General features: G+C 40.8%; 1 protein-coding gene across 1 annotated transcript in view; it reads right to left on the bottom strand.

The window, feature by feature from the left end:
- DNAI1 (dynein axonemal intermediate chain 1) overlaps positions 1–21,213 on the bottom strand; it is a 247,207-nt gene that overhangs the window by 146,798 nt on the left and 79,196 nt on the right. The window contains exons 9-11 of the mRNA XM_027839294.1: positions 20,758–20,817; positions 17,125–17,259; positions 8,819–8,903 (exon numbers count right to left, since the gene is read on the bottom strand). Of these exons, the coding sequence (XP_027695095.1) occupies positions 8,819–8,903; positions 17,125–17,259; positions 20,758–20,817 (280 nt within the window). The remainder of the gene's footprint in view (positions 1–8,818; positions 8,904–17,124; positions 17,260–20,757; positions 20,818–21,213) is intronic.

Raw genomic sequence — 21,213 nt, forward strand, 5'->3', positions numbered from 1 at the left:
TCCAGTATCTTTGCCAAGAAAACTCCAAATGGGGTCACGAAGAGCTGGACACGATTGAAATTACTGAACTACAACTAGATACCTCCAGCCCCTAACTCTGTAAACTCCAAATATTATTATCTCTGGGATAAAATATAAACTTTTCAGTTTGACACTGTCAGGCTCTTCACATTCTGGCTCCTGATCTTTACAATCCTAAAATAAATTACTTCTCTCCATATGCTATAGCTTAGCCTTACTGGCCTTTCTCACACACAAAACCCCATCTCCTGTCTCCATACCTTTAAGTTGGCTGTCCCTAACGAATGCAATGTTCTCCCACCCTAACCTCTGACTCTTCAAATCTCTGGCTTCCTTTAAAGAAGTTCAAGTACTAACTCCTATAGGAAACCTTTCCTGCTCCCCCCAGCTGATAGTGCTTTCCCTTCTAAGGCTACCTTCCACCTACCTTAAATTTAACCTGCAAGAACCTATTTACATATGTGCTATCTCCCCTACTGGGATGTCAACTCCTTGACAGCATGGAGTTATTTTTCATTTTCTTTGTGATCTCTAGCACTTATCATAAAGTCTGACACATAATTCTTATTAAATGTTTGTTAGTTGATTGATGTCACCTGGGATTTCTTGATCATATTAGCAAATTGTTGTCCAGTCAAAAGGCATGGGTACATCTGACTTTGGAGTAGGATTGGCAGAAGATGATGGGGCTGGGAATATGGCCCTAGATTCAATCCTGCCCATCATTTTAACCTTTTGGGGGTCTCTTTGGAATTTGATTTTGTCATCCAATCTGTAAATGATCCTGACTATGTTCAAGGCCTGATTATGGCCCTGGGAGAGGAGCAACATGAAAATACTAGGTCAAAGCTTAGAGCAATACACCTAGATGGGGAGACAGTAGAAGAGACAAGCATCACTGAATCTCTGATGAGATAATCTCACAAATTATCTAGGCCAGGGGTTCTTAATTTGGGGTCCATGAGCATGTTTTTGATTTTTAAAGTGAATCTATTTCAAGACAATTGGTGTTCTATGTATTTTATTTTATGCATTTAAAAACTATTCTGAGAAAGCATCCATAAGCTTCACCAGACTATGAAAGGGGTCTGTGACACTCAAAAAGATTAAAGGGTTCTGATCTAGCCTAACCCATGCTTATATGTACCAAACAAGGGAGTATTCAGTTTCTACCTGAATGCCTACAGAGATGAGAAGCTCACTACTGACTCAGTCTGCTCATTCTACTTATGGACAGATGTGATTGTTAAGAAGCTTTTAATATATCCAGTTAAAATCTGCCTCTGCAGCATTAACCCATTGTTCCTAGTTTTGCTCTCTGCTATCAAACAGAACAAGTCTAACAATTTCCTTTCTATATGACAACTCTTGAAATACCTGAAAATAGCTAAATATTCCATTTGCCAAGGTAAATATCTTCAATTCCTTCAAATGATGCTCAAATAATATAGTTTCAAGTCCCCTCACCTACTGGTCTCTCCTCTGAATGTGCTCCATACTCATCCACGTCCTTCCTAAAAAGTGGGACTTGGAGCCAAACACAATATTCCCAATGGGGTCTGAATATGGAAAATTAGCACAGGGTAATCACTTCTCATTTTGGGCCCTCATCCTCTATTTACAAAGCATAAAATTACCTTAATCTGTTTGGCTGCCAAGTCACTCCATTGACTCATATTGGGCTTTCACTCTTATACCATCTCTCCCCACCCCCTCCCCTTCCCCCTGTGCCCCCTCCCCTTCCCCTTGCCCCAGTCTCCCAGACGTTTTTCACCTGACCTGTTATCTACTCATATCCTGCACTTGTTCAGCTGATTTTTAAAAACTCAGATACAGTGCTTGCCATTTGAACCTATTAAATTTCATGCTATTCAATTCTACCCATTGTTTTAATCTTCTGGGGTCTCTTTGGAATTTGATTTTGTCATCCAACCTGTAAATGATCCTGACTAGTTTTGTGTCATCTCTAAATTTGATAAACATGACATCCATTCTCTCATCTATATCACTGATAAAAAACAAACAAAATTAAACAGAAACATTGAGCAGAACAGATGAAAGGACTGATTCCTGGGACCCTCCACTACAAACCTACTTCTAAGTTTACATGGATCTCTCTCTTTTTTTTTAAGGTAATTGGGGTTAAGTGACTTGCCCAGGGTCACACAGCTAGTAAGTGTTAGTGTTTGGTCTGAGGCCAGACTTGAACTCAGGTCCTCCTGACTTCAGGGCTGGTGCTCTATCCACTGTGCCACCTAGCTGCCCCTACATTGATCTCTTAATCATTACTCTTTGGGTCTCATTAGTTCCTGATCAAACAAATTTTCATTCATCCAGTCATTCACAAACATTTATTAATTGCCTATTATGTACAAAGCACTTTATACAAATGATTTCATAAGACAAAACTCATAAAGTACAGCACTATTAGCTAGCTGTATGACCATGGGTATGCCTATGGTACAAAGACCACTTTCAAGGAGCTAACAGATTAAGTGGGGTGGCAAGGAAGACACACACATATACCTATGAATCCAAGGAGAGTGAGATAATTGCACAGGACCAGTGTTGGCAAGGTGTTATGAGAAATCTGAGGAGGAAGAGATCATTCCCACATGTGTGTGGTGGAGGAAGGGAACGGTCAGAAAAAGGCTTCATGAAAGAGGTGGCATCTCAGTTGGGCCCAGGAAGGGAATTCAAGATTTCAACAGATGAAGATGCTTCCCATCTCTGCACAGGGTTCACCACATGTGGCTCCATGGGATTGGAGACCAGCTTATTCTCCTCACTGTCCCCTAAACAAGCTATAACAATTCCAACCTTCCTTCCTGATGTGCCCTCACCTCTCTTCTCCACTTATCTAAACCCTCCCTACACTTCTCAGTCTTGCTTTCTCTGTAAAGCCTTCCCTGACTACTACGGCTCTCAGTGATCAAACACTTCTCTAACCTCCTCAGTGATCAAACCTTTCTCTAACCTCCTATAGTATTTACTATCTAAAACACAATCCCTGGCACTCACATATTGTCTTGTACTGTTTTGTGTCATGCATGTTAGTTTCATCTCCCTCAAGAAATGGTTAAACTTGGCATATGGTTAAGCTGAATCATAGCTTTTTTTTCTCCATTTCCACAGCACAGGGATAGACATTCAATATATCCTTGCTGAGTGGAAGAGACACACTCATTTTTGCTTTCTTTGTCTCTCTCACTTATAAGATATCACACATCAGGGTGTGATAACCTAAGCTCCAGAGTGAGAAGAACCTCCAAAATGCCAAAGGAAAAAGACAGGCTGATTGATTACACAGTGAGATGCTGGCCTTGAATCATGTCAGAAATTCTGAAGCATGGCTGCCCTTTTAAAATTACCACATTAAGGGAAGGAGGATAATTTCTAGTACTTCTATTTTCTCCTTCATTATAATTACACATCCTCTAAGAAAAACTTATTCAATTAAACAAAATTAAACTTTAAAGCAATTTGATGTGACTTGTTTTCTTTTAAATGAAGATGGCTCACAGATGCCCATTTTTCCCCCACTGACATTAATTAGGATTTGAGTTCTTCACTGGGGTGATTGCAGTGGCTGGGTTTCAGGAAGTCAGGCTGTGTGGATAACTAATTCATTAATAGCTGCTTTTTAATTCTGTAATTCTAAAAAGTATTCAAGGTCATTTTTCCGCCTGAATAATAAAGAAGGGCTCTGTTTGGCTACTCTCCCCAGCAATCTTGGGTTTTTTTGCTCTCCCAGGGATGAATGATGAACACCAAGGTACCAAGGGGGTGGCCACAGTTGTGAAAAAATAATGAGCAATCTGTTAACTGAGGGGAACATAATCAGTAACTGAGGAGCTGCTGAATATGGAAAGGTTAATAATGGGCTACATAGAGGAATATGCCACAAACTCCTCAGTTTGAGGACTGGATCTGCAGGATGGCTCCTGTCATGTCATGTCATGATTGCTCAGATCCCTTGTAAGCTCTGAGTTCTGGCTTTGGTGCAAGAGTTCTCAACCTCTGTGAACTTGTTTTGTTTTTTGATTATTTTGGTAACTGGTTTTCAATATCATTCGTTTCCTTTGTAGTCCCATGTATTTATTTTATGCACTTAAAAACATCATACTGAGAAGGGGTCCAGAGGCTTCACCAGACTGTGTAAGGGGTCCAGGAAACACACACACACACACACACACACACACATGCACACACACATGTTAAGAACTCCTGGTGTAGTGCAGCAATGGACCTCATTCTCTCTCACATCCGGCAGGGGAGCGTGGGGCAGGACACAGCCTTGCCTTCTCAGGATTACCAGAATGGCTTCCCCAGAGGTAGAGAGGTCAGGACCTCACATAATAACAAACCAGGGCAACTGAATGAAAAATGCAGACTGACAGAGCCAAGGCCCTGCAGTCTTCTGGGGGCCTTACTTTGCATAATAATCATCATTACTATAATTATGATTCTAATATAGCATTTTAAGGTAGCCAAAGGGCTTTAAATATATTGTCTCATTTGAGTGGTTAACAGCATGCTGAACCTAGGGCTGGGAAGACCTGGTTTGAAATCCCACCTCTGACACTTACTGGCTGAAGGACAGTGAGCAAGTTGTGAGCTCTAAGATTCAGTTTTCTCATATATAAAATGGAAATAATGATACCAGTAATATCTACCTTACAAGGTTGTTGTACTGCTCAAATGAGATCATTTATGTAAAATGCTTTGCAAAAATTAAAGTGTCTTATGTCAGTTATATTATTACTACTATTATCATTATTATTATTAATCTCTCTCCTCTGTCTCTGTCTTTCTGTTTCTCTCTCTCACACACACACACACACACACACACACACACACACACACACACATATCACATTATGAACTACTGTTGGCTTAGTCTGATAATAATATACCACCATTCAAAGCTGCCCAAAACATCTGCTCTTTCTCTAAATGAGGTAAGGGTGGGGCTTCTGATGTTCATCCGTGATGTGGAGCCTCAGCTATATTCCTACACACTGCACCTGATGCCAATATCTGGTCCCTAACTTCCTCTTCAATGTTTTCTCATAGAATCTCAGAGTTGGGGAGAGACTGCAGAGGTGTTCCTGTTCAGCCTGTATCTGAACATGAATTCTGACCACCAGGGGTGGGGAACCTGCGGCCTTCTGCCCACATGTAGCCTTCTAGATCCTTAATTTGGATTAATAAAAAAAAAAAAAAGGCCGCACTTAAGGATCTAGAAGGCTACATGTGGCCAGAAGGCTGTAGGTTCCCCACCCCTGGCCTAGACCCTGCCTAATGTCAAGCTGCTCATCCAATCTCCACATGAAGAATTCCAGTATTATTCGGGTACTCAAATGAGTGCATTCTTCTTCTGAATATCTCTAATTATGAGGGAGTTTTCCTTAACATCAAGTCCAAGTTTTCTTTTCTTGAACTTCCACTTGGTTCTGCCCTCTGAAGCCTAGTTAAATAACAATAATGGGGGGCAGCTAGTTGGCGCAGTGGATAGAGCACCGGCCCTGAAGTCAGGAGGACCTGAGTTCAAATCTAGCCTCAGACCAACAAGTGTCAACAAGCACTTGACACTTACTAGCTGTGTGACCCTGGGCAAGTCACTTAACCCCAATTGCCTTAAATAAATAAATAACAATAACAGTAATTAACATTCCAATAGTACTTTAAAGTTTTCAGAGTACTTTCCTCAGAACAACCTTTTGAGATAGATTACAGTGGAGAGAGTGCTGGCCTAGAGTCAGGTAGACTCATCTTCCTGAGTTCAAATCTGGCCTCAAACATTTACTAACTGTGTGACCCTAGGCAAATCACTTACCCCTGTTTGCCTCAGTTTCCTCATCTGTAAGATGAGCTAGAGAAAGCAATGGCAAGCCACCTAGTATCTTGGCCAAGAAAATCCCAAATGGGGTCACAAAGAGTCAGACCCACTGAAAAACAACTAAACAACAACAATAAAAACACAAATATTATATTGCCCATTTAATAGGTGAGGAAATTGAGATGCTAAGTTAAGAGACTTGCTAGCGAGCACACAGTTACTAAGTCCAGTACTCCATCCACTATGCAACATTGTTTCTTAAGTCTAATCTTTCTTTTACATGTCACTACATCAGATACCTAAAGACCTCTCTCTTCTCCACTTTCTCCTCCCCTGCCCAAGTCTTTCCTTCTTCAGGCTAAACATTCCCAGATCCTTTTCCTAAATCCTTACACATCATTGCCTCCATATACCTCACTATCCTGGTCATTTTCCTCTTAATAGGCTTTATTAGTTTGTCAATGTCCTTTCTAAAATGTGAATTGAACAAAAATAATATCTTAAATTCAAAATAATGAGCAATTCGTGAACTGAGAACATAATAACTAAGTAATATCAAGGAAAATTATGAAAAGAAAAAGGGATAAAGGAGCAATAGAACTTTCAGACCTCAAACTATATTATAAAGCAGCAGTCATCAAAATCATCTGAGACTAGTTAAAGAATTGAGAGATAGGTCAATGGAGGATTAGGAAACAATAGAATTCAATGACCCAGTGTTGGACAAAGTGGACAACATAGGAAAAACAACCTAGGAAAAAGCTCCTTATTTGGAAAAAACTGCTGGGAAAGCAATCAGACAGAAATTAGGCTTAGACCAGCACTTTATACCATATTCCATAATACATTCTAACCAGATACACATCCTTAATATTAAAAGATCATTAAAAAATCAGAAGAGAAATAGATCATATAGCTTTCATAGCTATGGTTAGGAGATGTGTGCATAATCAAACCAGAGATAAAAGCAATTACCAAAGATAAAATAGATAACTTTGATTACTTGAAATTGAAAAGCTTCTGCCCAGACAAAATTAATGCACCTAGAATAAGAAGGCAAGTAGTTGAATGGGAAAAAATTTTCATATCAAACTTCTCTGATAAGGGTTTAGTGTTGAGATATACAAACTATATATAATGTGTGTGTATACACACATCTGTATGCATATATACACTCATTATATATATATATATGACCAATACCCATTCCCCAATAGATAAACAATCAAAAGATATGAACAACTAGTTCCAAAAGATTTGCAAACTATTCACAACCACATGAAAGAATGATCCAAATCACTAATAATAACAGAAATGCAAATCAAAACAACCCTGAAATTTCATTTCATACCCTGAAAATCGGCAAATATGACCTCAAAATGGCAACATTCAATGTTGGAGGGGTTGTGGAAGGATAAGCTCACTAACACATTGTTGGTGGAGCTGTGAAATGGTACAATCATTTTAGAAAGCACCTTTGAAATATGCAAATAAACTGACCAAAATGTCTATATCCTTTGAACCAAAAACTCCATTACTGGGCTTATACTCCAAGGAAGCCATCAATAAAAAGAAAGTCCCCACATACTACAAAATATTTATAATAGCACTTTTTTGTGATAACTAAAAATTAGAAACAAAATAGACACCCATCAATTGGGGAATGGCAAAACAAATTATGGTACACAGATATCATAGAATATTACTGTGCTGTAAGAAATGATGTGTGTGATGAATACAGAGAAGCCCAGAAAGATCTATATGAAGAGATGCAAAGTGAAGTAAGCAGAGCCAAGAAAACAATATACACAGAAACTACAACAATATAAATGGAAAGAATGATACACCAAAAAATCATAAGTAAATGTAACAAAAGTTACAAGATCAAGCAAGACTTGGATGAAGAGATATGGGAAGACATCTCCAACCTACCCCTTGGTGGAGTAGGGGTTCACACTGTGCATGTTTTCAGACTTTCTCAATACATTGATCTGTTGTACTGACGTTTTTCCTCTCTGAAAAATACTATTTGTCTTATGGGATGGCTCTCTGGGAGGCAGAGGGAGAGGGATAAATGGGATGACGATAAAGATGCAAGAAACAGAAAATATCAATAAAAACTTATTTAAATTAATAACTAAGGAGTTGTTGAGGCTGGAGAGGTTCATAATAGGCAACATCCTAGAGGAATATTAACAAGTGTTCTCAATTTGCTATTCAGCCCTGAGATGCGATTCAAGGTTCCTATTTTTTGCCATGCTTCAGAATTTCTCCATCTATTCCCCTATATGAACTTTCTGCTCCTGCTGGCCAAATGTCACTGTTCGTGTACACTATGTTCATGCCTCTCCCCAAGTCTTTGCTCATGATGGTCCTTTGGTACCAGTGGAAAGGATCACTGACTGGCTCTGGAGACAGAATATCCAGGCAGTGAGTTAGTAAACCTCTGACCTTTAGCAGAATTAACTTTCCTAGGTCTCAGTTTCCTTATCTGCAAAATGAGGAGGTTGGACCAGGTGGTCTTGGAGGTTCATTCTAGCTCTAAATCTATGATCCTACGAGCTTTCCTCCTCTATTGCCTAAAAAAATCCTCTTAATCTTTCAAGATTCAGTAAAATCTCCCCCAATTCCTCTAGACACATCTATCTTTCCTTTCTCTGAATTCCTGTGACATTCTCATCAGTACCATTCATTTTGACATTTACAAGTATATTTTCCTATATGATTTCTCCCATATAGCTATATCTATAGCTCTCTTTATCTATCTATCTTGCTTCCATAATTATAAAGATATCACAAACTTTTTGAGGGCTGGGCCTGTGTCTTCTTTCTCTTACTTTACAATGTCTAGCATAGGCCAATTACCCAAAAGGTACCCATTTCATATTTGTTGATTTGAAATGTGAGTATTCCTAAAAACAAAAGCTATAAGCAGTCTTCCAATGAGTACCATACCTTGGGCAATGTCATCATACGTGTTCTGATTGACCATCCGCTCCACTATTTTGGCTGCTTGGGTCACCTTGGTTATGTCATCACTCTGTAGAAAAGAAAAACAAGCAGCAGATGGCATTGTTAAGGGGCTGCCTATTATGCATAATGATCTCTAAACATTTTTCCTCTTGGAACATGAAATTGGGATTAAGCTCAACTAGTACCATTCAGATCAGCAGCATTAGGCTGGAGCTGATAGAGTCTCATCATTGCTTACCTTCCTAATTCTGTTGTGTGTAGGCTCTGGAGCAGCTACGGCCACAACTTAGACCAAGAAATACTCAGAAATGGATCCACATACCATGCAGGCTATGGAGAAGGGGAGGACGCTCAAGACCAATACTGAAGCATTGTAACTGTGTGCATTTTCCAGCAGCATAATCTCAACCAATCTCTTCCCCGCACTCACTCTCACTAAATGCCCTGTCTTTCCAACTTGTCCACTAACTCATCAAATGCTCTCTTGCTACCAACTGCAATCCAGTTGCCACATATACCAGCTCCCTTTCTACTCTCTGGCACCTCTGAATATTCTTGCTAAAGTTCATGCACACTTTCATCTTGGCAGCAGCAGGAACACCCAAGGACGATCAATCGATAAGTCATCATCTTTTACATGCCTACTACATACCAGGTACTCTGCTTGGCGGGAGGGATACAAGTACAAAAAAAGTGAAACAATCCCTCCTTGCAATGAGCTTATGTTCTAATGGGGAGATAATGAGTACATCTACACATATACACAGTATAAATATAAAGTTAACGCGTAAACAAATACACAAAGTTGTTAAATACAAAGTTGTTTGGGAGAACACAGGCAACTAACAGTTGGGGGCATCAGAAAGACTTCATGCAGAAGACAGTGTCTGAGCTAGATCTTAAAGGAAGATGGACTATGAAGCAGATGTAAGGAAGGACTGCATTTCCGGCATGGGAAGCAGTCAATGCAAAGGCAAGAGATGGGAGATTTTATCTTATCATAGGAGGAACAAAGAGAAGGACAATTTGGCTGGATCACAGAGTGGAGGGGGGGAAGGAACGTCCAGTGAGGTTGGAGAGAGCAGGTGGAGCCAGGTTGTGTTAGCCTTTACAAGCTAAACAGAGGAGTTCATAGTTTATTCTGAAGGCAATAGAGGAAGCCACTGGATTTGGTTGAGTAGGGTAGTGACGTGGTCAGATCAGTCACTCCTCTGGTACATAAGGCATTGTTTAAGCTTCTTTCTTTACCCCAGATCCACAGCACCCCATAACTGTCTTTACTGAACGAAAGCCACCTTGTCAGATGCTCAGAGACATTTAGTCATCTGCTCAGCTTTTATAGCCTTACATCTTTAGCTTATACTCCAAAACTAAGAATTATATAAGCAAGGATACAACAGGATTTGATGCAGCAGAGAGACACACGTGGGAGAAAATGGAAGTGGTCAGACAGCCTGTTACAGAGATGGCAGGTTTTTGATAACCTTCAGCACTGACACCACTTATTCTGAGGGGTGCTAAGACAGCTCCAAAAAGAAACCTTTCCATCCTCTCATGGATAGCTTTAATCCCACTCTCTCCATGAAACTTTTTATATCTACTCTCAGTCTCCTCCTTCCTTGTATCCTTACAGCATTATAATTGAGCATGTGATTATATCTTGTCTTGTAATGTTCTCCAGTTTCCTCTTTGTATATATTCTTTCTCCCCAATTAGCATATAAGCCCCCTCAAAGACAGGAAATGTGCCTTCTTCTCTGGTTCTCCTGTAACAACCATTCACAGGGTTGGGTAACACACACACATTAGGTACTCAAGAAACACTGGTCAACAAAGGAAGCCATGGATAATAGGAGAGTAAATATAGAAGTCAAGGTTGGAAGTCAGATGCAGAGCAGTCTGTTCCAATGGAAATTGGGAGGTTTTGTCAGGCTCAAAGGAAGGTTTAATTAGCTAGAAAAAAAAAAGAAGGAAGGAAGGGCATCTAGGAAATGAGCTACTCTGCAAAGTCTGATGAAGTGGGTTTTTTGAGCAGTCATACGTAAACAGTTCCTCCAGGAATGTCCTTTTCCAGTGTTTCACTGTGGCATGGAGAACCCTGGGGTTCTGAAGCTGAAGATCTACTAGGCCATATGACTAAGCTGGAATGGGAATGGAAGGAGAAAGTATAAGCATTTATTAAGTGCTCTTTATGTGCTGGGCACTGTTACAGATATGATCTCAGTTGAAGGATTCTTTGTCTAGGCCTGGTGACAGACCACATCTCATTCACCTAGAGACTGGCTGAGCTAACTACAGAGAGGATCTTCACTAGAAGGTTGTCCATCAAGTAATGAATTTTATTTCGTTAAAGCAGGGGATCTTCACTTTTTTTGTGTCCCAGACCCTTTCCACAGTCTGGTGAAATCTATGGACCCCTTATCAAAATCATGTTTTTAAACACACAAAATAAAATAGGCTTACAAAAGAGTCACAAAATGCAACTCCAATCTTATATCATGATGATTTGGATGAAGGATTTCCAACTCTTAATTTATGCTATCAATTTCTGATGACTTTAAAGTCAGTCATGAAATTTTCATAAAATTTGTCTCCCTTTTTTCAATATCTGTAGCCTCTGACCAGGGATGGAAAGAGCTTTTCCTACTAAGAGAGTCCTAGGTGTTAGATGACTATCAGTCTGTCAACTAGCAATTACAAGACACCTACTATGAACACAGCTTAGCACTGTGCTAAGCTGATTGGTTGGTGTCACTTTTTTTTTTAATCTCTGGATACCTTCAGGTTAAGAGAAAGATGGATCCCCAGCTGTTAGTTCCAAGGGAGGAACCGCCCCTGGCTCTAGTATGACCAGCCTCACCTAGGAACAGGGAACAAATTGAACAGGATGCCCTTTGGTTACTCTCCCTTCCTCCAAAAACCAAAGATCACAACATGAAGCAGTCCTCTTGCTACCATATGACCAAGAACCCTTCTCCTGAAGCACCAACAGGCTGATAGAAGGAAAACTCTGAAAAGGGTGTTCCAAAGTTTCCTTGAGCAAGGATTCCACAGCCTCCACGGTTAGGACAACTTAGAAAGCAAACTCTCCCTTCCACAGGTCTCCTGGGTTTCAAGTCAAGATTCACCTTCCCACACTGGCACAAAGAATTCAGTTCCTTTTGCAAAATCTCTTCCATCCTGATCTTATTTGACTTGAAATATTGCATGTGGGCTTATCTGGTTTCCTGGGCAGAGACCTCTCAATAAAGAATTCTCTCCCCCCACCCCAACAAATTTGAAATAACATTATTTTTTAAAATAAGAATCATATAATTTTTAGGGAAAGAGCAGATATTGAACTTCCCAAGAGACAAGAAGTTCAATATAGAGTGCCAATCCTACCAATAGATGGATCAGGAAGCAACCTACAAGGTGAAATTTGGAACCATTAAAATCCTTCTGCTCCCAAATCCCTCTCACACAGGAGAATTTTCCCTCGTTGCCCCCACTTGAGCTCTGTTTCTTTGGGTTGAGGCACTATGAATTTATTAAAATCCCAGTCCTCTTAGGAAGGGTAAGATGGGAAGCAACCACAAATCATTAACCTTTGAGTGGTGGTTACCATATCACAGCTGCAAAGCAAACCTTAAGAGGGGAAAGCAAAGGGCATAACCATAGAACATAGTGGTCTCAAGCTCTAGGCAGCTGGGAGACAACAGGAACACTCCGCACTCATGGGCAAGAACTGAGAGGAAGTCCAAGAGACTGAAATAAAAGGTGGGAAAGTGCCAAGAGTAACAGTGCATCTACTTCACATTTTGCTGAAGGTCAGGCCTCCTTCTAGTCTTACAGAATAACAGGCCCAGGAGGCAGGACCAAGCCACATGAAAGGCAGAGTCAGAGAGAGGAGGTAGGATACTTATCACATCTGTATACCCACCCATGCCTCAAATGGAAAAGGATACAGTCTGTTCGAATATAATAATGCTAATGGCATCCTTGATCCCTAACTCTCAGACCAAATGACAAGTTGGCTTATGTCTGTTTGGTAGGAGGAGGCCCAGACACCACCCCACCTAGACTGGATAGTTTGCCACTTAAAAGGCCTGGTAGGTGAGGATTTTCACACTAGGTTCCCCCCAAAGGCAAATAAAATTAGATATGACCATCAGTTCATCACATGGTGTTTTGAAAACAAATGTCTTGAATGTATTACCAACAGTAATCACTATTAAACCTTAGATATTTTGGTAGAATGCACTTTGTGGGGGGTTTGTTTGAGTGTTGGTTGGGAAGCACCCGCTATGTCAAAATAGAAAATATAAGAGAAAAGAAAATAAATGTCACGAGTTTATAATGATAAATGTCTCAGTATTTGTCTTCTAATGACAAATCACTACAATTAAAATGGTACTTGGTTAACTGTTACCTTTCTCAGTTGGATTCATGTAATAAACACTTTCTGATCAATTACTGATCACATTTAAGGTATTTTAAAGAATATAAAGATATATAAATTACAATAACTACCCCAAGAAACTTATAGTCTAACAGAAGAGATACAATATGCATATAAGTAGTTGACAAGTACCATAAGGGAGGCTGATAAAGGTCACAGGAGAGGGCTGATGGGATATGGCAAACTCAACATTTCTAAGTCTGAACTCATCACCATCCCCCTCACCTCCCACCACCTGCCCCTCCCCTTTCATGTTCCTATTTCTCTTGTTGGCACCACCATCTTCTTAGTCAGCCATCAATTAGGCTTGAGTCATCTTTGCCTCTTTCCTTTCCCTTAGCCCCCTGCCAGCGAAGCAGTTGCCAAGTCCTGTTGATTCTGTCTTGGCAATATTTCTTGCATCCATCACATTACCTCCTTTCCACTCACACTGCCAACACAGCTAGTGCAGGTTTTAATTACCTATCACCTGGTTCTACTGTAACAGTTTCCTAACTAATTCCTCTGCTTCCAGGCTTTTCTCTCTAATGGAAGAGGACGTCCAATAGACATCTTAAACTCAACGTGTCCAAAATGTAACCCATTCTCTCTCTCCCCAAGCCCTGCCCCTCTCCCTTCCTTCCCTATTACTATAGATGGAAACACCACCCTCCCAGTTCCTCAGGATTGCAACCTGAGGGGTCATCAGCTCCTTACTATCTCTCACCCCCCATATCCAATCTGTTGCTAAGCCCTGTCAGTTTTACCTTGAATACATTCCTTCTGTCCTCTGACACTGCCATCACTCTGGTGAAGTCCCTCATTACCTCGTGCCTAGACTATTGCAGTAGCCTGCTGGTGGGTCTGCCTGTCTCAAGTTTCTCCCCACTCCAATCCATCTTCCATTTGGCCACCAAAGTGATTTTCATGAAGCACAGGTCTGACCATGCCACTCTCCTACTCAATAAAATCCAACCCTTCCCTATTGCCTCTAGGATCAAATACAAAACACTCTGCTTGGCATTCAAAGCCCTTCATAACCTAGCCCCCTCCTACCTTTCTGGTCTTCTGAGACCTAAGGTAGAACAAAGGAAAATGCTAGCTTTGAAGGCCACAAGACTTCCAAAGCCAAGGTTAAGTCCACTCTGGGTTTGGGTTCTGTTCCTCAGCAAAAGGTGACCACTGATGGTTCTGGGGAAGGTGACCAAAAAGGTAATCCCATTTGTATACTACTCTGAATAGTTGTAGGTCCTGCAAACCCTGCACCTGAATGACTCTGATCATCCCAGCATGCCTGATCATTCCAGAGAAAATGTTGATGCTTAAGAAAACAACTATTCCCTTTCCAAACCTGCCACGAAGCAGGCACCCACGGCCTCTTAGCTGCATCTATAACTGCATCCATGCAGGAAGTATTGTCTTGCACCTGGGTCTCTTCCCCTGTCTCAAGTTTCTCCTTCTGTAGTTGGTAACGATAACGGGTAGTCATTTGGTAATATATAATTGGGGAGAAATGAAGATACAGATAAATACGTGTTCCGGGCCAAGTATCTTTTCCCACAAACCTCTACAGGTCCTGAAGTCTATGACGACTGTTCTAATATCATATGGTCGGTATCTACTGATCTTCATTTGGCAAACAGATCCTTCCAAAGCAGATCATTCGGTCCTTGTTTACTTGAGAAGCATGTCTCCAGCTTTACCTAAAGGCCATAAGTCTCTGCTGTGATTCTGAAGGAATCAGTCAGTTCCTATGTTTGGTCTTAATACACTTACAGAGGCTGAGGGATGAAGTGAATCACTGTAACATAGATCATATTTTCCCAGGAGGGATGAAGTGATCATTAGGAGATGTGTTCCTGGCCAACAACTCAACTTCAAATAAATATTTTTTGAAAAAAATCATAATCAAAAAAGCAAATACACAATAATATAATAAAAATAATGCTCTGAGTCCTACAAAGTAGGCAGAAAGGTACTGTACAAAGTGATTAGGCAAGAGGCCTAATATACTCTAAAACAAACAAAACAAATACTCTGCTTTAACATTAATTTCACCTAAAATTAATATGCTGTTATAATCAAATTGAAACATTTAACTTCCAACAGTAGTTTTGTTTGCCTTCTGAAAATTTATGAGGGCTTCTGGGGAATGATCTTGTTATTTTTCATTCAATAAATTTTCCTTTTGCAGAAGAACCGTTCAAAAGCATTCCATTAACCTAGGTGCTCAACAACGTTTCTTCTTGTTGCTAGTGGTGGCAGTGTTTCTCCCACTGAAGAGTATTTTTCAAGGTAAGGATACCCAGCATTTCTCCTCTTGACCCTGCTCCTACATCAGTTTATTGTGAAGTACAAGTACAGCTGCTCAACAGCAGAACGAAAGAAAGGCTGTCAGGAAACAGTTAAGGGCTGTTAAGTCTCTCTTGGTTGATAGCTCTCCCAGCACTTTACTTTTCATTGGGAAGCCAGAAACACAATTACCAGGTCATTAGCCTAGACTTTCTGAAAGGAGCTCAGTCTTACAATCACAAAGATTGCCTAAAGAGCTCCTGCTTCTATGTCCCAGGAATCAAGAGCAGAGGAAGAGCTTATAATTAGTTAGCAATGAACAAGGGAAAAGGGGTATTTAAATAAGGGAAGGCAAGAACTACCTAAAAAACCCCTCTTAAAGCCCCAAGTCACCCCCTTCCCTCTCTCATAATATATTTCAAATCTCTCCCAAGCACTCAGGAATCTACAGTAAATACACTGGAAATGAAGACCATCATTAAGGGCTGCTGAGAAAGCTTTGCTATCACAGCAAATGTTACTACTGCAGGCAGACAGCAGCTATTAGGCCCAGTGTGCTCAGAGTGCAGAGAAAAGGGGCCTTAGGCAGAGCAAGGACTATGACAATGCCCTGTGCGTACAACTAAGGCTTTGTCTTCAATCAATCAAAGAGCATTTATTAAGTACCTACTATATGCCAGGCACTGTGCTAGGCACCAGGGTTCACTGAAATCCACGTGACTTGATTTGCCACAAATTATGTGGAACAAAACATTAAATTCTCTGGGATTAAAAATATAAATTTATAAAATGTGCCCCTCATTGCCTTCCTCACTTTAGGTGAGTCCGTACTTACTCCTGGCTCTGAGTACAGGGTCTCTGGGCCACTGCAATAGGACTGACTACTCTTATTCCACCCTCCTTTTCCCCACAGTCATTTCTAAATCCCTGCTGGCCCCAACACTGTCTCCCTCTACTTGAACTTCAAAAGGTAGAACACTGGAGTAGGCATCCAAGTCTCTCTGTGGCCTCCTTCATGGAAGGGCATTTAGAAAAGTATTGTTAATCTTATTTCCAACACCTTGTCTTAGTAAAAACTATTCAAAAACCCAAGAAGGATCAGGTTGTCCCACCCCTAAAGATTCAAAGGAAGTCAGGATCCTGCCCTGGGCCCTAGTCCTTAGTGGCCATCAATCAGTTCCTACTCTCAGAGTCCTTGAAGGGGATTTAGATTTCTAGCCCAGGGCTCCTTCATCTTTCTCCCCTTACTAAACTTCTGTAATCCCTGGATTCCAGGTCCTTGTGTTCAGCCTGTCTTTATTCCTCTTGCTACTGCTATTGCCACTGGGTCCTTTTTCCTAGCATCTATGTCCCTTTTCTCATTCCTCCTCACAATTCAGATTATGAGGTGAATTTCTGAGAGTTTATTCAACAAGGTCCACAAAGTAGGCAACAAATGTTGGCTGAACTGTTTTTTGTCTGTGTCTGCAGCTAGGCACCAGCATCATCACCATTTTGGTCACTGTTGAACCAAAGGAGAAAAAGACAAACCAAAAAGCATCCTGAAAGGACAGAAGGATTTGAGTCCTACTCGGTACCTGGGACTCCAGGGAGGTCATCTTCCTCCTTGTCCTCATCCCAATTTTTTTAGCCACTGGGCCTTTTGCCTTCTCCATCTCCTTGGTCTTTTCTTGTTTCTCCAGTTCATCCATATACGCATCGTAAATCTCCCACTGAACAAGAGGGAAGGAAGAGAGAAATTACATTAGAGTGAAAGGTAATTTTTAAATAACCTCAGAATTGGGACTCCCTCATTAAGTGAACCAAGTGCCATGTAGTGACACTTAGCTGAAGCAAGGCACTGACCATTTTTAAACCCCTTGGTCCCATCAGTAGGTAGCAGGAAGTGGAATAGATTATCTCACAGTAGTAAAACATTTTTTAAAAACTCTCATTTTCTTTGGTAATTTGTATGTGATAATTAAAAAAAAATTCTTTCCTGCCAGGATGGAACAGAATGAGGGCTTCACTCCTACCCTGGCCTTCTTGGTCTGTGTTAGAAAGTTATGTTGCTAACTATACTTTTCAGCAAGGCCCCTGAGACTAAAGTCTGAAAGTGAGGTGGAGGAAAAAAAGGGATAAATTATAGAGGAGGTCAGTGTTATTTAGTAGACAAAACAATGGCTTTGGAGTCAGAAGATACAATTTCAAATTCCTGTTCTGTTGCTTTTCCCTCAATGTGACCTTGGTCAAATCACTTCTTTCTGAGCCTCAGTTTCCTCATCTGTAATAATAATAGTAACCAGCATTTAAAGAGTACTTCAAGGTTTTTAGCCTTGAAACAAGCCTGGGAAGTGCTATTATTACCCCCATTTTACAGATGAGGAAACTGAGGCAGACAGAGATGAAATGACTTGTAGATTTGAACTCAGGTCTTCCTGACTCCAGGCCCAGAGCTCTATCCACTGTGCCACCAACCCAGCTAACTACTTAGCATCTGTAGGATGAGGGGGTTGGACTAGACCATCTTTAGGCTCCCTTGTGACCCCAATAATCCCATGTGCCATCAGATGGAGCGTATATCACAGAACGGCAGGGCCATCCTTGTAAATGACAGTGAATGATGGTTACTGCAGTTCAAGAGCTGGTGAGCATCTGTGGGACCTGGAAGAAATGCGGGATATTTACTGCAGTGAATCCAGCACCTGGTCTTCCCCACATCAGTCACCTGCCACAAGAGTAACGCAGGCTGGGGACACTGCGTGATGCAGCAGCAGCAAACCGTGGGTTATCTTTATGGAGGTGACTGCTGTGTGCAATGCCAAACTCTTGACTTCTGCATTAATGTTGCCTTTGTGATTATTCCGACTTTTTTCCCCAAGGAGCCCAAGTAGGAAAAGGTGAGGAGAGGGAGAGAAAATAGGAGGGGAAATACTGTACTTTTACCGGCAACAGAAGGGTCAAGGTCACAACTTCACTCATTTGTTTATCTATTCATTTGTCGATTCATTCCTATGTTCATTCACGTATTTATCTATCCATTCATTCATTTACTTATACATTTGTTGATCGATCTATCTATCTATCTGTCTACTTAGAAGGCTGGATCTCTCTCTATCTTGCCTCGGGCTGAAGTGCAGGGGGCCTTCACAGGCCCAGTCTCACCCTAATCTCTTTAGCGCTCTAATCTGCTTTGTTTCCAACCTGGTCTGGTTTTCCCCTCCTCAGGGCTCCCCATTTCAATGCCGAATTTAGTGCTGAAGCCCAGAGGCATAGCCCACATCAGTTCAGAGCTCCCAAGTTCAAGCACCATGCTATAGTGATGAGTGCCACCATACCAGGTCAGGTCACATGCTCAAAACTTCAGGGATCAGCTAAAGAGATAAAAATTACTGACTCTGTATAGCACTTTAAGGCTTGCAGAGTACTTTACTATACATTATCTCCTTTGATCTTTATAACAATACAGTGAGGTAGGACTGCTGGAGCTATTGTGCCCATTTTCCCGATGAGGAAACTGAAGTTCAGAGAGGTCAAGTGACTTGCCCATGGCCACACAGCAAGTAAGTTTTGGAGGCAGGACTCAAATCAAAGTCTCCCCTCATACTAATTCCAGGCTTTATTATTATTATTATCATTATTATTATTGATTTTATCATTGGTGGAAAGGTGGGGAGGATAAGGCAAGTTCAAGGGGTACATAATTTTGGAGACTCTCTACTCCAAAGGATTAATAAACCATTACCAAACATATCTCCTTGTAATTCAGGGAACTCTCAGAGGGCAGGGCCCACAGCAGTACTTTCTTTGGCATATGTATTTCTTTTGTTTTTTTTTTTTTGTTTGTTTGTTTGTTGTTTTGTTTTTTTTTTGGTGAGGCAATTGGGGTTCAGTGACTTGCCCAGGGTCACACAGCTAGTAAGTGTTGGCATATATATTTTCATGTGTTGTTGTTTAGTCCAGTGTGACTCTTCGAGACCCCTTGGACCAAAGCACGCTAGGCCTTTCTATCCTCCACTATCTCTGGAAGTCTGTCCAAGCTCATGTTCATTGTTTCCATGACACTATCTACCCATCTCATTTTCTGCTGTCCCCTTTTCCTTTTGCCTTCAATTTTCATGTGTATTCATTAACAATTATCTTTAAAACGTCATCATTTTGGGGAATGAACTGTTTTGAACCAGTAGAATGACATCAGAGAAATCAGTCCTCTGAGCTAAACTCTCTCCACCATCACACATCTAATTCCAAATCCTCCTTTGATGCCTTTTTCTGAAATCCTATTCCCTGCATTATAGAAACATTTACTACCCGCCCAAGTGACTTGGAATCAAATCCAAGTGAAAGCCATCCTTAGTCCTGTGCTGAGCCCTTTATGAGTCCTCCTTATGAGGACATTAGGGGGTGCCTGGGTTCTGGTCTCTAGGACCTTCTAAGGCTATTTGCCACTCCCATCATCCTGACATAAACATTCCTCAAATGCCCAGTGAAATAAGTATGGAGACGTGGAAGTACAATAACTATGGTTTCATTTTGCAAAGGAAGAAAAAAAAAATACCATTCTGCAGAAACTGCTGTAAAGACAAACAGAGGCTCAAAGATGTCTTGCTTGCACTTTTCCTAAATGTATTCATCTAAAACCTAAGTTATGGTTTGATTTATTTAGCAATTTGGTTCTCAGAATCTTTCCATCATCTTATTACCAGAAAAACCTCCTTCAGCCTAGAAGAGATCCGCACATTACCCAGGACTTCAATTACAGCCTCTGATCTCTAGTTAAGACATAATCAAGAGCAATGCTTTTCAGTGTAATTTTTTCCAAGCCAACCTCAGGGCTTATGATGGTAATGTAATTGAATAAATTCATACACATAAATGAATTTTTACATTTCCTTAAATACTATGGCACCATGTGCAAACCGGAATCTAGAACAGCAAAATGAATCTGTAGAGTGATTTAAATATCAGGGCACCCAGAATATATATTAGTGCCACAGAAAAGGCAGAAGGGGACCCAGCCTGAGCATGCTGGGTTTGCACTAAATTTAAAAATACCGAGAGGGCTGCGGTTAACCCCCAGTTCACAAAGTGTGAAATAGGGACACAGGATGGTAAAATGATTTCTATATTAGGGCAGGGAATAGTGGGGAGCCATTTGACTCCCAGGCCATTTTCTATTAATTAGGCCATACTCCATCCTTTGGACTCTAAGTTGGCCAAAGGGGGTTTACCTGATTAGCTGTGGCAGAGAAGGTTGCTCTAGGGGGAGGTTCCATTTGACACTCTCGGTCCTAGAGAAAAAAATGATAGGAAATACATCTGAAGTCTTTAAAAACTTCTAACATTTAGAGAAAAAATAGAACACTGTCCAGGCATAGTTAGAATAGAGAATTAACATGTGAACTCACGGGAAATACAACTGGAAAGGATAGATGGAATAACCAGCATGGGTTTTTTCAGTTCAGATTTCTAAATTTTCTCCTACCTCTAAGACTGGAACAATTTGGACATTTCAAAAAAAGGTGTAATCTAGAAAACAGGTTGAGAGAAACACAACACGGCGTTCTTCAACAAGGAATATGCTCAAGGCTAAATGGTATAAATTCCCAGGAGGTCAAATGATGAGGTAGAGTCCTGAGGGACTTTCCCTAAGTCCAAATTCAAAAAGTGGAGCCTCCAACATGACA

Source organism: Vombatus ursinus, unplaced genomic scaffold (assembly GCF_900497805.2).
Source record: "Vombatus ursinus unplaced genomic scaffold, bare-nosed wombat genome assembly UNPS02014832.1, whole genome shotgun sequence".
Lineage (NCBI taxonomy): Eukaryota > Metazoa > Chordata > Mammalia > Diprotodontia > Vombatidae > Vombatus > Vombatus ursinus.